The 15948-nt window shown below is 40.2% G+C and overlaps 1 protein-coding gene across 2 annotated transcripts in view; it reads left to right on the top strand.

Moving 5' to 3' along the window:
* Window positions 1-2935: 2935 nt before the first annotated feature.
* slc35a2 (solute carrier family 35 member 2) overlaps window positions 2936-15948 on the top strand; it is a 38308-nt gene continuing 25295 nt past the window's right edge. Inside the window, exon 1 of one of the 2 annotated variants that reach the window (XM_020051580.2) lies at window positions 2936-3280. Coding sequence is in view for 1 of the 2 variants with exons in the window: in XM_010865292.4 (XP_010863594.1) it covers window positions 3638-3707 (70 nt within the window). In the remaining variant the exon portion in view is untranslated. The other variant, XM_010865292.4, reaches the window with a different exon arrangement.

Here is a 15948-nt window from a genome sequence, read left to right as displayed (position 1 = left end):
CCTTGGGTCTGATGTCAAGGTATTGAGTATCACAACGGTCTAGTTGTTTGTATAGATATGTTATATGAGAGTCCAGTGTTTGACAAGATTATTTATATTATTTTGAGAAATTGAACAAATTTTTTTGTCACACGAGACATTTTCACAAAAAAAAACTGAAGAGTTGAGGTATTACAAACCGTTTGATCAGCAAATATTCTATGGCAGTGACTTGGACAGCTTGATGTCTTTCTGTGCTCTGGAGGTATGCCCTACTCTTGAAATAAATGGTTTTAAAAGGAATTTATGGAGTTCTTGACCACTTTGACTCATTTTAATTTTGGTTCTAGTAATTTCCAAGGTGACAATTTTTAAAACCCAGCACCAATAAAGTGCATTTTCAACACTATATACGTATATATTTTCTACTCTTAAAGTGTTGAGCAGGTGATGGGATTCATCACTAACATAGTGTTTGAACAACACCAGTCTAGTGTAAGATTGTAACACTCCTAGTGCTTTCTACAAAGCCATACATAACTCTGTAATAGTGTTCCACTTGTCTGTGTCAATAAATTCATGTGGGCTGAGTCCAGAGTCTATTAAACCTAGTCCAGGTTCGGAAGGACAGGGACAGCACTGGGGGGGTCAGCAGAGTGGCAGCTGAAATGGTCAGGTATCATCTTGATCTGCAACACAAACAGGAGGACTTTGGACAGGGACAGCAACATCTTTCAAGCCTGGTACTTCAAGGGTGTGTGCCAAGACCTCATGTCCTCCTAAGTTTAAACAGGGCAGGAGACAGGGAACATTTAGAAAGTGCATTTCTTAGATCTACAAGGCTTTACAGTGTAGAAGGAGAACTGACCTTACTCTCCTGGCAAAAAAATATTGCAGCTTAAGACCTTGGGGCTGAGACGGAGGGCATCCCAGTGGCGATGGTAGCCCACCTGGCAAGACCGCAAGGTTGGGCAGTATCAAGCCTTTCTGTTCACCTTCACACCCCTGGGCCAGACTGCACTCATAGAGCCATGCAGAAGAGATAAATCTTTAGTAGACACATGAAAGTGTCGTGGAAAACACTTCAGATTTCCAGACAAAAAAAGATGCAAAGACTCAGGAGCCTTTGAATCCAAAAGTAGACTTTATTGACGTCATAAAGCCGTGCTGATCTGCAGAGCAAACATTAAACACCTTTTTATACAGTATGGTTATACAATGATATTAGGTTCTCCCATTATGCAAATTTCTGGATGGATCCTTCTCGAATATTCCATCATGTTTTTCACAACCCTCTGGGATTCGCTCCCCCAGCCACTACTCATCATGACTCAGCATATTCTCTGAAATGGAAAGATTTCCTTATCTATGGGCTCACTCATCCTCCCAAGATTTTGCCAAGACAGTCAAGGACAAGCTACAGGTCCTTCTGTCCTCAATATGAGATAACAACAACCACTCATTGCACTGACCATGGGAACAATAGTTCATCACTCTCTCTAAACCATTAAACTGTTTGGGAAAATAATATGAGCCCTGGTTAAATGTTTTATCAATTAACACTCAATTAATATACAGGTGATCACATGAGACATTCTGTATGCTCTTCATCAGGTTAATGTGAAATAACATTTTGTGAAAATATCCCTACAAAAGTTTGCACTGAGTCTGCACATCGAACCTTAGTTGGCAGATCACTCCACAATAGTGGAGCTCTATGAGAGAAAGCCCTGCCTCCAGCTGTTTGTTTAGAAATTCTAGGTACAATTAGAAGGCCTGCATCTTGCGATCTGAGGTTACGTGTAGGTATGTATGGCTAGATCATTTCAGCAAGGTAAGTAGGAGCAAGTCCATGTATTGCTTTATTGGTTAACAATAATACCTTAAAAGCAGCCCTAACCCTAACAGGCACCCAGTGTAAAGAGGCTAGTACTGGAATAATGTGTTCTAGTTAATTTTTTTGTTCTAGTTAGGATTATAGCAGCTGTGTTCAGCAATAATTTAAGTTTATTTATTTATTTATCAGGGTAACCGGAAAGAAGAGCATTTCAGTAATCTCATCTAGAAGTAACAAGCATGGATTACTTTTTCTGCATCAGTTTTTGATAAAAAGTGTTCCAAAGTTTAAAATAATCAACTTGAGATATTTTTTATATGTTCATCAAGGAAAGGTCAGGGTCGAGGGTAACGCTGAGGTTTCTTACAGTTTTTTGGGATATGAACATATAGCCGTCAAAGTTCACAGTGAGATCTGCCAACAATGTGATGATAAATGGCTTCATATGATCACTATACTTCAATAAATGTTTTTTTGCATGAACAGTCATATTTTCAAAATCAATGCCAAAATTTCACAATTTCTGCCAGGGTATGCAAACTTATGACCACTACTGTGCATGTAGATCTGCAACTGTACATCTCTGTATCATTTTGTTGAGTTGAACCTAACTAGTGATAGAATGTATAAATATTTTCTACAATACATTCACTGTGGTGTATAGAATAGTTTCTTCTGTATAGGGCAATATTTATCCCATGTATTGTCCATTATAATGTTTTGCTAAAGAGGGTGTGGAAGATATTGTGTTGCATGATGAAGCACATCAAATACCCATGATTAGACATGTTTGTCTTACTCTACACACTTCTGAACATTTTCTACATGGCTTTATCACGGGCACATACAATAGTTTTTGAACTATGAGGCAATATGTAATCCATATTCAGTCATTCGCATTGTCAGAATTTTGACCTTGGAACATTTATAATTTATATTGAAATTCCTCTTAAATATGATCAAAAATGTATTGTTGATAATGTTTTGAGAGGCACATTTTCTTAAACAATTAATACGTTCAATTTATGTCCGTTTTTAAGTTATACGTTGGCCTCTTTTATTTTGAAATCTTCAACGTTTTCGTGACCCGGAAGTGTTTTTTTTATGTCGCTCACACTTCGCTGAATTGGTATTACGATATAATGAAAATCGATCCGTTTTTCATTTTCAAGGAAATGCACGAAACGGACATTTATGACGTTGCTGGTTTAAACTGTCATTTATGCCTAAACAAGCCATATAGAACCTAAAACGTTTTTTTTCTGTTAATCCGTGTTACGTTTGGACACCACAAAGGGGAAACGTCTTGAAACGCGATTGTAGGGCATGGCGTATGTACACTAAACGTTCTAATGTCGTTGTCTACGTACAAAATTCTAAGAAAATTGAATGAACGATTCCATCGGTCTCTAGTCTCAGTTGGCGACTGCGAAACTTCTGAATTCATCACACTCCACTGACCGGGTAGGCGGGCCTTCTGACTTATTGGCTGATACATCTGGTGACGAGCAAGCATTTGTGGTATTTTGTTATGTGCCAACGTACAAGGAAATGATTGTGTGACTTCATGAAGACCAATGAGCAAGCTATATATGTGAGCGGCTGGAGAACGAAACATCTGTGTTTTTAGCGTAGAATGGCTCATCTATGTGACTTTGAAGAGTAATACTCGCTGTCAGTTGATGTTTAAAAGAGGCTGGAATAGCAATTGTGCAAGCTAGCTTGGCAGTCCGCTAGCTAGGTGAACGCAAAGTCAAGGAATTAGCTAGCTCTCTGGTGAGGTGACAGCTTTTTCCATTTCAACACAACGTCAATGCCAACATGGCAGTGGGCAACAACGGTCAAGGGACAGAAGTCGGGGAGAAGACAGCTTCTCGTAGACAAAATGAAGGTAAAAACTATTTTATCCAGTTGTTAGGTAGGATGATGTTTAGCAGCTGACTCAATGTGTTGATTATTTAGTTAAACCAAAGACAAGTATTTTATCCAATGGCTCGTAGCTACTTTGCAAGCTAACTTTACTCGAACTATTAAGTACTGTATTTATTCTGAATCTATCACTGTATGACTCTTAAAGTTTAATCAATAACATAAGCCAGCTAGCTACCTATTTTCATACATAGAGCCAGTGTGTTTAAGTTTGGTGATGTGGAGCCTTTTTACCCTCTTTGCAGCCAGGTGAGGGTGGGGTCGGATACTACTCTCACCTGTGAAACCAATCTCACCTGTTTGAATGTACTGCATTCGTCTCATTTAAATTATTAATTTTACCACACAATAAGCACTAATAAAATGTAATGTAGTTTTTCAGTAATTGCTTTTTTAACCCGATTAGGTCTGGCAAAAAATTTAAAATCTGAAAAGAAATGTAATGTCTTCAAAATGGCGCAGTCTTGGATATGAGTGTTTTTTTTTTACCTGTGATTTGTTGCCAGTATAGTGTAGGCTTGTCACAAACAGTGCAGTGCAAACACAAACATTGCATTGTGTTGTTAGCAGTGGCAGTTACAGCAGGGAGAACAAGTATTTGATACACTGCCGATTTTGCAGATTTTCCTACTTACAAAACATGAGGTCTGTAATTTTTTATCATAGGTACACTTCAACTGTGAGAGATGGAATCTAAAGAAATCTAATTTGTTGCCCAGATATCTTTTATACTGGTAACGAGTACAAACAGGTGCAGTTAATACAGGTAATGAGTGGAGAACAGGAGGGCTTCTTAAAGAAAAACGAACAGGTCTGTGAGAGCCGGAATTCTTACTGGTTGGTAGGTGATCAAATACTTATGTCATGCAATAAAATGCAAATTCATTATTAAAAAATCATACAATGTGATTTTCTGGATTTTTGTTTTAGATTCCGTCACTCATAGTTGAACAAAATTATTCAGCCCCTTTACTTTCAGTGCAGCAAACTCTCTCTCCAGAAGTTCAGTGAGGATCTCTGAATGATCCAATGTTGACCTAAATGACTAATGATGATAAATACAATCCACCTGTGTATAATCAAGTCTCTGTATAAATGCACCTGCTCTGTGATAGTCTCAGAGGTCCGTTTAAAGCGCAGAGAGCATCATGAAGAAAAGGGAACACACCAGGCAGGTCCGAGATACTGTTGAGAAGTTTAAAGCCGGATTTGGATACAAAAAGATTTCCCAGGCCTTAAACATCCCAAGGAGCACTGTGCAATCGATAATATTGAAATGGAAGGAGTATCAGACCACTGCAAATCTACGAAGACCCGGCCGTCCCTCTAAACTTTCAGCTCATACAAAGAGAAGACTGATCAGAGATGCAGCCAAGAGGCCAATGATCACTCTGGATGAACTGCAGAGATCTAAAGCTGAGGTGGGAGACTCTGTCTATAGGACAACAATCAGTCGTATACTGCACAAATCTGGCCTTTATGGAAGAGTGGCAAGAAGAAAGCCATTTCTTAAAGATATCCATAAAGTGTTGTTTAAAGTTTGCCACAAGCCACCTGGGAGACACACCAAACATGTGGAAGAAGGTGCTCTGGTCAGATGAAACCAAAATCTAACTTTTTGGCAACAATGTAAAACGTTATGTTAGGTGTAAAAGCAACACAGCCAAATACAGGACCATTCTGGAGAAAACCTGATGAAGTCTGAAAAAAGACCTGAGACTGGGACAGAGATTTGTCTTCCAACAAGACAATGATCCAAAACATAAAGCAAAATCTACAATGGAATGGTTCACAAATAAACATATCCAGGTGTTAGAATGGCCAAGTCAAAGTCCAGACCTGAATCCAATCGAGAATCTGTGGAAAGAACTGAAAACTGCTGTTCACAAACACTTTCCATCCAACCTCACTGAGCTCGAGCTGTTTTGCAAGGAGGAATGGGCAAAGATTTCAGTCTCTCAATGTGCAAAACTGATAGAGACATACCCCAAGCGACCTACAGCTGTAATCACAGCAAAAGGTGGCGCTACAAAGTATTAACTTAAGTGGGCTGAATAATTTTGCACGCCCAATTTTTTATTTGTTAAAAAGGTTTGAAATATCCAATAAATTTCATCCACTTCATGATTGTGTCCCACTTGTTGTTGATTCTTCACAAAAAATTTCAGTTTTATATCTTTATGTTTGAAGCCTGAAATGTGGCAAAAGGTTGAAAAGTTCAAGGGGGCCGAATACTTTCGCAAGGCACTGCATGTATAAGGTTTGAGATCTAATTTTCTACAACTTGCAGTTAGCAGGTTGTTTATGCATGCATCATTCTCGTAGCTGCATATTTTCAGCAATGTTTCAACTGGGTATTTTCCGCTGTATGGAATGGACAGGTATTTGCGTAAAGGGGGTAGTGAAGATGACAAGACTGTATTGGAAAACTTTATTTTTCTTTGTTATATCATTCCCCATCGCAAATGAATAGCCTAAAACAGTGTGTGCAGCGGTAATAAAATGGAAGCACCATAATTCTTGATGGACGTTCATGTTAATAACTGGCCTACTACCAGAAATCCCAGGCCAGCTAGGCCTAATTTGTTGCCCAAGCCATATCCTATTTCAACAAATCAATGAAAGCGCACAAATTAGCTGGTGGGTGAGAAAGAGGGCTTTATAATACTCTTGTCTCTGCAATTTAAAACAGGCATGTCTTAAAGAAAATACTGTAGATTGGCCGGTCTCAAGATTTCTCACAATCTATAATATAAAATGCATGTGCAACAATCAATGGTCACTGCCAGATTGGTTTAAACTATTTAGCTGACTTAATGCAGCCCTTTTGTCTTTCGGACGCATTTCTATATGATGGCATAATTATCCGACAAAATTAAGATTTGATTATCCCTCACCCCTGGCATATTTCGGATATGGCTGAATTTGGATTCCAGTCGGATTGACTGTTACAACAATTGATTTTACAAATTGGACAGATTTTTGGTGTTAGATAAAAATGTCACGGATACAGTTCGGCTGGGATTTCATGATATGACGAAGACCTCGACCATGAGGACACTTTCTTGGCGGAAAGTGAAGCACATTCAAGTTGTTCTTAGTCATTTATTATTGTGCTTCCTCCGAGGAGAGATTGATAAGAGGCCGATGGAAATAATGGGCCTTTTCAAAATTACATTAATTCAATGGAAAGTTTGGGAAAGGTTTTTAGTAAATTCTATAGCTACAATACAAACCCAACTAATGATGATATTTAAGAATTACGCTATTGTCCATCCATCCATCTTCTTCCGCTTCATCCGGGCCCGGGTCGCGGGGGCAGCAGTCTAAACAGGGATGCCCAGACTTCCCTCTCCCCAGACACTTCCTCCAGTTCTTCCGGGGGGACACCGAGGCGTTCCCAGGCCAGCCGGGAGACATAGTCCCTCCAGCGTGTCCTAGGTCTTCCCCGGGGTCTCCTCCCGGTGGGACGGGACCGGAACACCTTCCCAGGAAGACGTTCCGGAGGCATCCGAAAAAGATGCCCAAGCCACCTCAGCTGACCCCTCTCGATGTGGAGGAGCAGCGGCTCTACTCTGAGCTCCTCCCGGGTGACCGAGCTTCTCACCCTATCTCTAAGGGATCGCCCAGCCACCCTGCGGAGAAAGCTCATTTCGGCCACCTGTATCCGGGATCTTGTCCTTTCGGTCATGACCCAAAGCTCATGACCATAGGTGAGAGTAGGAACGTAGATTGACTGGTAAATCGAGAGCTCGCCTTGCGGCTCAGCTCTTTCTTCACCACGACAGACCGATACATCGACTGCATTACTGCAGAAGCTGCACCGATCCGTCTGTCAATCTCCCGTTCCATCCTTCCCTCACTCGTGAACAAGACCCCTAGATACTTCTCCTCCACTTGAGGCAGGCATTCTCCCCCAACCTGAAGTGGGCAAGCCACCCTTAACCTTCAGTTACGCTATTGTAATGGACAATATTATTCTATTCTCTGACCTGGCTGCAGATTTTATACTAGATCTTTATGGTAGAATTTGATAATTTCCAACCATATTTCCTAATTAGATAATGCGCATTAAAATGTATGGATGTAAATACAGTTGGGTCCGGAAATAACTGGACATTGACACAAGTTTGGTTATTTTGTCTTAAAATATTTTCAAGTTACACATCCAAGTTGGAGGAAGGGTTTATGAGTTACAGCTCATTAATATGTTGCCCCGTCCTTTTCAAGGGACCAAAAGTAATTGGACAGTTGATTCAAAAGCAGATTCATGGACAGATGTGGGTATTCCTTTATTTCTTCAATTAAGCAGGTAAAAGGTCTGGAGTTGATTCCTAGTGTGGCATTCACATTTGGAAGCTGTTTCTGTGAACACACAGCATGCGGTCAAAGGAGCTCTCAATGCAAGTGAAACAAGCCATACTTTACTGATATAATTAGTGTTTATTTATTTTCATTATGATGATTATAACTGACAACTAATGAAAATCCCAAATTCAGTATCTCAGAAAATTTGAATATTACTTAAGACCAATACAAAAAGGATTTTTAGAAATGTTGGCCAACTGAAAAGTATGAGCATGTACAGCACTCAATACTTAGTTGGTGCTCCTTTTGCCTGAAGTACTGCAGCAATGCGGCGTGGCTTGGAGTCGATCAGTCTGTGGCACTGCTCAGTTGTTATGAGAGCCCAGGTTGCTCTGATAGTGGCCTTCAGCTCTTCTGCATTGTTGGGTCTGGTGTATCGCATCTTCCTCTTCACAATACCCCATAGATTTTCTATAGGGTTAAGGTCAGGTGAGTTTCCTGGCCAATTAAGAAGAGGGATACCATGGTCCTTAAACCAGGTACTGGTAGCTTTGGCACTCTGCGGGTGCCAAGTCCTGTTGGAAAATGAAATCTGCATCTCCATAAAGTTGGTCAGCAGCAGGAAGCATGAAGTGCTCTAAAACTTCTTGGTAGATGTCTGCGTTGACCTTGGACCTCAGAAAACACAGTGGACCAACACCAGCAGATGACATGGCACCCCAAACCATCACTGACTGTGGAAACTTTACACTGGACTTCAAGCAACGTGGATTCTGTGCTTCTCCTCTCTTCCTCCAGACTCTGGGACCTTGATTCCCAACAGAAATGCAAAATTTACTTTAATCAGAGAACATAACTCAGCAGCAGTCCAGTCCTTTTTGTCTTTAGCCCAGGCGAGATGCTTCTGACGCTGTGTCTTGTTCAAGAGTGGCTTGACACAAGGAATGCGACAGCTGAAACCCATGTCTTGCATACGTCTGTGCGGGGTGGTTCTTGAAGCACTGACTCCAGCTGCAGTCCACTCTTTGTGAATCTCCCCCACATTTTTGAATGGGTTTTGTTTCACAATCCTCTCCAGGGTGAGGTTATCCCTATTGCTTGTACACTTTTTTTCTACCACATCTTTTCCTTCCCTTCGCCTCCATTAATGTGCTTGGACACAGAGCTATGTGAACAGCTAGCCTCTTTAGCTATGACCTTTTGTGTCTTGCCCTCCTTGTTCATGGTGTCAATGGTCGTCTTTTGGACAGCTGTCAAGTCAGCAGTCTTCCCCATGATTGTTGCCTACAGAACTAGACTGAGAGACCATTTAAAGGCCTTTGCAGGTGTTTTGGGTTAATTTGCTGATTAGAGTGTAGCACCAGGTGTCTTCAATATTGAACCTTTTCACAATATTCAAATTTTCTGAGATACTGTTTTCATTAGTTGTCAGTTATCATCAATATTTAAAAGAAATAAACACTTGAAATATGTCAGTCTGTGTGGAATGAATGTATACATTATACAAGTTTCACCTTTTGAATGGAATTACTGAAAAACTTTTTGATGATATTCTAATTTTATGACCAGCACCTGTATAAGTAAAACCTGTCCGCCTGTAATTTCGCCAATCTTGATTTCAACATGCTATTATTGTACCCTACTGCTTTCCTAACTATACCAGGCCTTCAAAACGAAATCCTGTGTTCTAGAATTTTTTTTGGGGGGGGGGGATCACACAGAAACCCAAAGTACCTCCTGCAAATCAAAATCCCTGAACACTTTTGGGAATCACACAGAAATCCCAGTCTACACAGGACATGAAGTTAAAACTGACACTCTCTCACAGAATTGCCAGAAAAAGTTTGTAGACATCAGGACTCTCCAAAATAGGTCTACTTAAAAACGATCAAGCTATTCCCCTGAAACACCCACTCAGAAACCGTCCACCTTTTCTTTAGAGAAAGTAGTTTCCCCACAAGCTATTCCGGAGCCTATCCAAATTTAACCACCGCTATTCGTGACGCCAAATTTAAAAGAGAATTATATCCGTCTTGAGTCCAAAGCTCTATAAAGGTTTTTAAATTTTTGCATGGGATAATCGATATACAGCCACCAAGTATGACCTCACTCTGAGTAATCAAAGAATCTATGTACACAGGCGTCTTTGTAATTTCTTCACTGGCCATGCCCCCTACTCCTATTACTCACACATGGAACAAAGAACAGATGACAGGTCATTCTCTTGTCAAACTAAGATCTCTTCAACAGATAAACAGAGGACCCTATAGTCTGTTAATTACTCAATTACCTAGGTCACAGCATACTAAATGAAACCACCATAGAAATTAATATAATCCTCCTAACTCGCAATGTAACATCAAAACATTTCAAATTTCTATCACAGCTAACTGCAGACTTTTACCAAACAAATATTACTTGGCATTACATTGATGCTACTTTTCTGCACAAATATTTCCTGAAGACTGCATCTGTTTCTATCAATAAAATCTTCTTAAAGTAAAAGAATAAGATTTACTTTTACCACCAAATTTCTTTGATATAGTATAATATGCAGTAAGTAAATAACTTACTTTAGTAAAAAAAAAAAAAAATCAAAAAATGGTGTTTGAACAGAACATTAAATTTGATTTACTTTACAATGGCCTATTGTTGACAAATTACTGTTAATTACTACACTACCCCAAAGAAAGAGACGGGTGAGAGAGTGCATAAAAATCCAGATATTTAATATGTAAAATAATGTACATTCTTACAAACCTTTTGCACAATATTTTGATTCCAAAATCATGTTTCCAATGTTAGAAACAAATATAGGCTACCCATGCAAATTACGTCCATTTCCATAGGTTGTCAGTGTTTAAGAGCTCTGCGGAAAGTTATATATAATTTATTGAAACTCCTTTGCATCTTAATTTTAGTATGTTTAAATCTAATTCAGAATAGTTTTGCAATGCCCCATATTGTAGCCAAATTTTGAAAACGCGTTTCAGTCGCTTATTTGTCTTATCGGCCAATATGCCCGTTAAAATTACAGAATTCCAGCCATAAAGAACTACTACCGGACATATTTTAATTAGCCATACTGTATAATGGCTTACACTTAAACAGCAATAAAACACAAACTCAATGGTCCAACAATTTTTTTTAAAGTGTTTTATTAGCTGAACTAACTCATCACAATCTCTGTGAACTGAGCATATAGGCTACAGTACACCTATTGTAGTGCTGTCGCAATTATTAGCTGCATAATTGCCTGATCAAAATAATTTGAGAAGATCGCAATTATTTGTATACACAATCTTTTTGCAAAATATTGATTCAAAAGTCATGTTTCCAATCTGACTAAGGTATTTTGAAGTCAATGTACGTCTCAACCAAGCGTGCCGCACAAGCCCTGAAAAGTGAAGCCAAAACGTCTCGATCGCACCCTGGTGAGTGGTCCCAGTATAGGTCATAAACCCCGCCCTTCCCATGTTATTCAATGGGACGCGAGACCAACTAAACAATTAAATTACCCTTCAAATACATTTTTTCCGAAGCTGGTTTCTGTCATTTACTGTAGTTTGTATCACGCTAATGTAAATTCAAGAGTTTGTTTTTAAAATAAGTTTGTTTTTAGTTAGTTATTTAATGCTCTAAAAAACGGTGGCTGGACGTCGTGATTCGCAGCTGTGATTGACCGCTATCTGAGCCGAGGAGCCACTGAATCTTCGGAGGACTGAGAAGATTGGAACTTTACATTTAATCTCTACATTTCTATAATTGATATTATTTCACACGGACATAATGGGTTGTTCTGCAGTACATTGTGCTAACCGATCTGGCATTTCCAATCGATCTTTGAATTTTTTTCGGTAAGTTAAATTTATAAGCTATTTAATTAGTAAATAAATGTAATGGGTTAGCTAAAAGACAACAAGCCTCGTTAATAGCCATGTTAATAGCTAGCAGGTGATCGTTAGCTAGAAGTTACCAATTATTTTTTGTATTAGGCCTATTCTAAATTAAGGTTAAACATGATGTAAGTTAGGCTATAACATATCGTCTAGGTTTAACAAGCAAAGGTTGTACTGTACTTGGACTTGCGATTAATTACAGTATGCGCATTCTGCGAGGGAGAGTGAGGGCGGGGCACAGGGGTGGGGCCGTTGATTTCGTGGCTTTACGGCTTTACTTCCCTTCTCGCTACTGCGCATAAACTACTGCGCAGAACTGGTCCCAAGATCGCTATCTGCGCAGACGCAAGTCCAAGATGTCAGCGCCGTATCAGGACACTGGTGGCTTCATTTTTCACCAATGGAAAAGAGCGAAAGGGCGTCGTCCATTATTTATACAGTCTATGGTCTCAACAAATACATTGCAAATTGTCCGTTTCCATAGGATTTCTAGCCCACGCATGCAAAAGAGCATTTGCCAGTCTCTGTAGAAAACTATAGGCTCAGATAATTTACTGAACCTCGTTTACTGGTCTCACTTGCACAAGCACTAGTTTTTTTTTTTTTTAAACCCGCTGGGTTATGTCTTCGCCTTCGACATTTCTGATTAGAGCTTAGAATCTCTACCCGAGCCCGACTCGACCCGCAGGCCGGGTCGGGCCGATATTTCCCGACACTGTCCTCGGGCTGGGTCGGGTCGGGCCTTTGATCAAGCACGTCACACTCATTTGCGCAGTCTCACACGCGTGACTCATCACACCTGCTGTGTGTGCTGTACTATTCTGTACCTTAAGTGCAACATGGAGCTTGAAGAAGCAAAAAAAAGAAAAACAGGAGAATTAACTTTGAGCTAGTTTGGAGGAAAATCGGAGGTATGGAAACATTTTAAAATAGTCGTGGGGAGTGACAACCTATGTGTTGGCTTTGTCTGGTGTATAAAATGCAGCAGGCTGCTCTCCTATGACACCAAAAAAACGGACTTCCACGATGAACAGACACATGAAGCAGGCTTGCCATGACAGAAATTATGATAGTAGTCAGCTTCAGCCCACAATGTCCTCTTTTGTTACTTCTCCAAGCATTCCCCTGAGGGTGAGGCAAGCCATCACAGAGAAATGCATTGAGTTTTGCTGCAGGGACATAAGGCCATTTTACGTTGTAAGTGGCCAGGGCTTCGAGCGGCTAGCTCAAGAATTAATCAATGTTGGTGCTACATATGGTCGTGTATCACCATAGCACCGTTTCCAAGGCTTGCATAGAAAAAGCAGATGAGAGGAGGGAAGTTCTGGCACAGACGCTCAAAGATGCTATGAAGAATGGAGACGTAGCGATAAGCACATATGTGGACTGATGACTACAAAAAGATAAGTTCCATCGCAATAACGTGCCATTATATCACCAACGACTATAATTTAGTTGGTAAAACTCTCACCATCGCAATGTTTCCCGTGGAGGATGCTAAAACCGGACAAAATATCAGACATGAGATAGTGGGCTTGCTGGTCAACATATTTGGCCTTGACCCTAGCTCCCTCAGCCGAATAGTGTGGGTAACAGATGAAGGCAGCAACATAATCAAAGCTCTGGAACCATATAGGAGGCTTTCTTGTCTTGATCACCTAATTAATACTGTCCTTCGCCATGGTCTGCATGCCGACGCACTGTCCGAAAACGTGCCGGATATAGGAGAGACCATATCTGCTGCGAAAGGACTGGTAAGATATCTAAAACAATCTGGCCTGGTTGCGCAATTGTCAGTGCTACAGATGGGGGAGACGCGATTAAGCACAGTGTTCCTCACACTCAAATATGCAGTGTTCCTCACACGACAAATATGCAACCATAAACCTGGTCTGCCTCTGGTTTGAGAGACTGAAGAAACATTGCCAGCCCCCTCCAAAAGCATTTGTGCGCCAGAGACATGCCGAGTTCATAGTGCTAAAAATTAAGGTGAACATGCTGCACAAAGTTGCTCTTTTCCTCTGGCCCAAATTCAACAAATTGAGGATGATGTCTCCTGTACAGATAGCTGAAGTACATGCCCACGTTCGCACCCTACTCTTGCCTGTGGAGGAAGATACTGCTCATTGCAGCCGCCGCAGTACTGGCTTCACACCACCAGCAGCCAGGCCCAGGAGAGACTGCGAATTTGCCGAGTGGGAGAACCAAGACGATGATAACGAACCAGATGAGGAAGTGACCATGTACAATTCACAGAAGCATGCCATGGATGACGACCGGGACCTACTGAAATGGTGGAAAGTGAACAGTGTTGTACCCAAAACTAGCCAGGCTGGCAAGATCCATCCTCTGCATTCCAGCAAGCAGCAGCAGCAGCAGCGAGCGGGTGTTCAGCACAGCAGGCCGAAGGATAGAGCAGAGGCAGACCGCTCTGAAAACAAACTGGACACAATCTTGTTCTTGCATGACAACATGTAGAACCATGTAAGTAGGCTATAGCTTTGTGATTAATATGGTATATAATGATTACATTTATATATAGCAGACAGCCTTGGCCTTATCAATTTATCACACTTCATCTACAGGCTCACAGGCAGGAGGAGGCTACCAGAATGGAGCAGCGTTTTTGCACTTTAGGCCTACGTTTTATAATAGGCTTTACAAATATTTATTTTGTTTAAAAAATATATGTTCTAAAACATTGTTTAATTATATTAAAGTAGTAAGCCTAGTCTTAGGCTATACTTTTGTGTTCATCATTGTTCACGGTTTATTTCAATTTTTTTACTTTTCTTCATTCGGAATTTCAGATCCATTTACGATCCATTTAATTATTTCTGAATAAACAAAATGCAGTTTACATGCTTCTTCCTTGTTGCATTATTCACTAAGATCATAATTGTGCGTGCATTTATTAACTTGATAAATGTAATAGATATGTTTTACTATGCACAAACAAATGCTTTTCAACTTACATTTGCAATATTCAGAATTAAATAAATGTGCAGCAGTTTGTTCAAAAAGAGTCTGTAGTAGGTAGGCTACGTGTTTTAGCCATTAAATAAGCACATTTAGTTTCAAGTTTAAGTTCTGTTTAGAAAACTTTTCTTTAAAGTGAATTTCGTTTAGTATAAAATTGTATCTTCATTTAAATGTTTTCATCAACCAATTGCCTGGATTTAATACATAAAAAGCAATATAGCAGACAATATAATCACGACATGCAGTCGCCGGCACGCCGCGGTCACTGTATTGCACGTGAACTAGACAGTTACACCATTTGAAAGTGAAACTCGTAACACGCTGCTGTCACCGAATTTCCAAATGCACATCTTGCTTGTTAACATTATGTTGAAATAACGATATGTTGAAGTAACAACATTATTAATAATAATTCATCTTTGAGAATGTGATTGAATGCTGAATGTTGTGCTTGCTCACTTTAATAAAATGTTAACTTTAATTGATAATTAAAATAATTGAGTATTAAATATTGAGTTGCCAATTTTTGCTCATTTATTAATAGTAGGCTATTTATATAATATAGGCTATATAACTGCGCAGCTCCCCCCTGTAGCCTAAATGATCTAGCACAGCAGCTGCGATAAACTTCTGGCGCTGTCCCTGGTTATAACGGCCCACATGTTAAAAAAGGTTTGGTTTAATCGGGGCTCGGGCTCATAATCACAGTGAACGTGTCGGGCTGGGCCGGGCTCGGACACAACGTGCATGGGTAGGGTCGGGCTTGATTTGTTGGGCCCGATCTAAGCTCTATTTCGGAGTCGTGTGCTGGAGTTACTGCCGGAGTGTGCTGCTTTTGATTCCCGCGCCAAGCTTAGTCACATGACTTAATGTTTTATGGTGAGAGTGAGCAAAGGCTCGCCGCTCTGTGATAGTGAGCGGAGGCTCTCTGTTGTCTTGGCAACCAATCATACAGGTCACACATTAATAGGCTATTTAATATGCTATTAATCTATTTCCTTATTCTTTTGGCAC

This window comes from Esox lucius, chromosome 12 (genome assembly GCF_011004845.1).
Source record: "Esox lucius isolate fEsoLuc1 chromosome 12, fEsoLuc1.pri, whole genome shotgun sequence".
In the NCBI taxonomy this organism is placed as follows: domain Eukaryota; kingdom Metazoa; phylum Chordata; class Actinopteri; order Esociformes; family Esocidae; genus Esox; species Esox lucius.
This window is presented reverse-complemented; position numbering and strand designations above follow the sequence as displayed.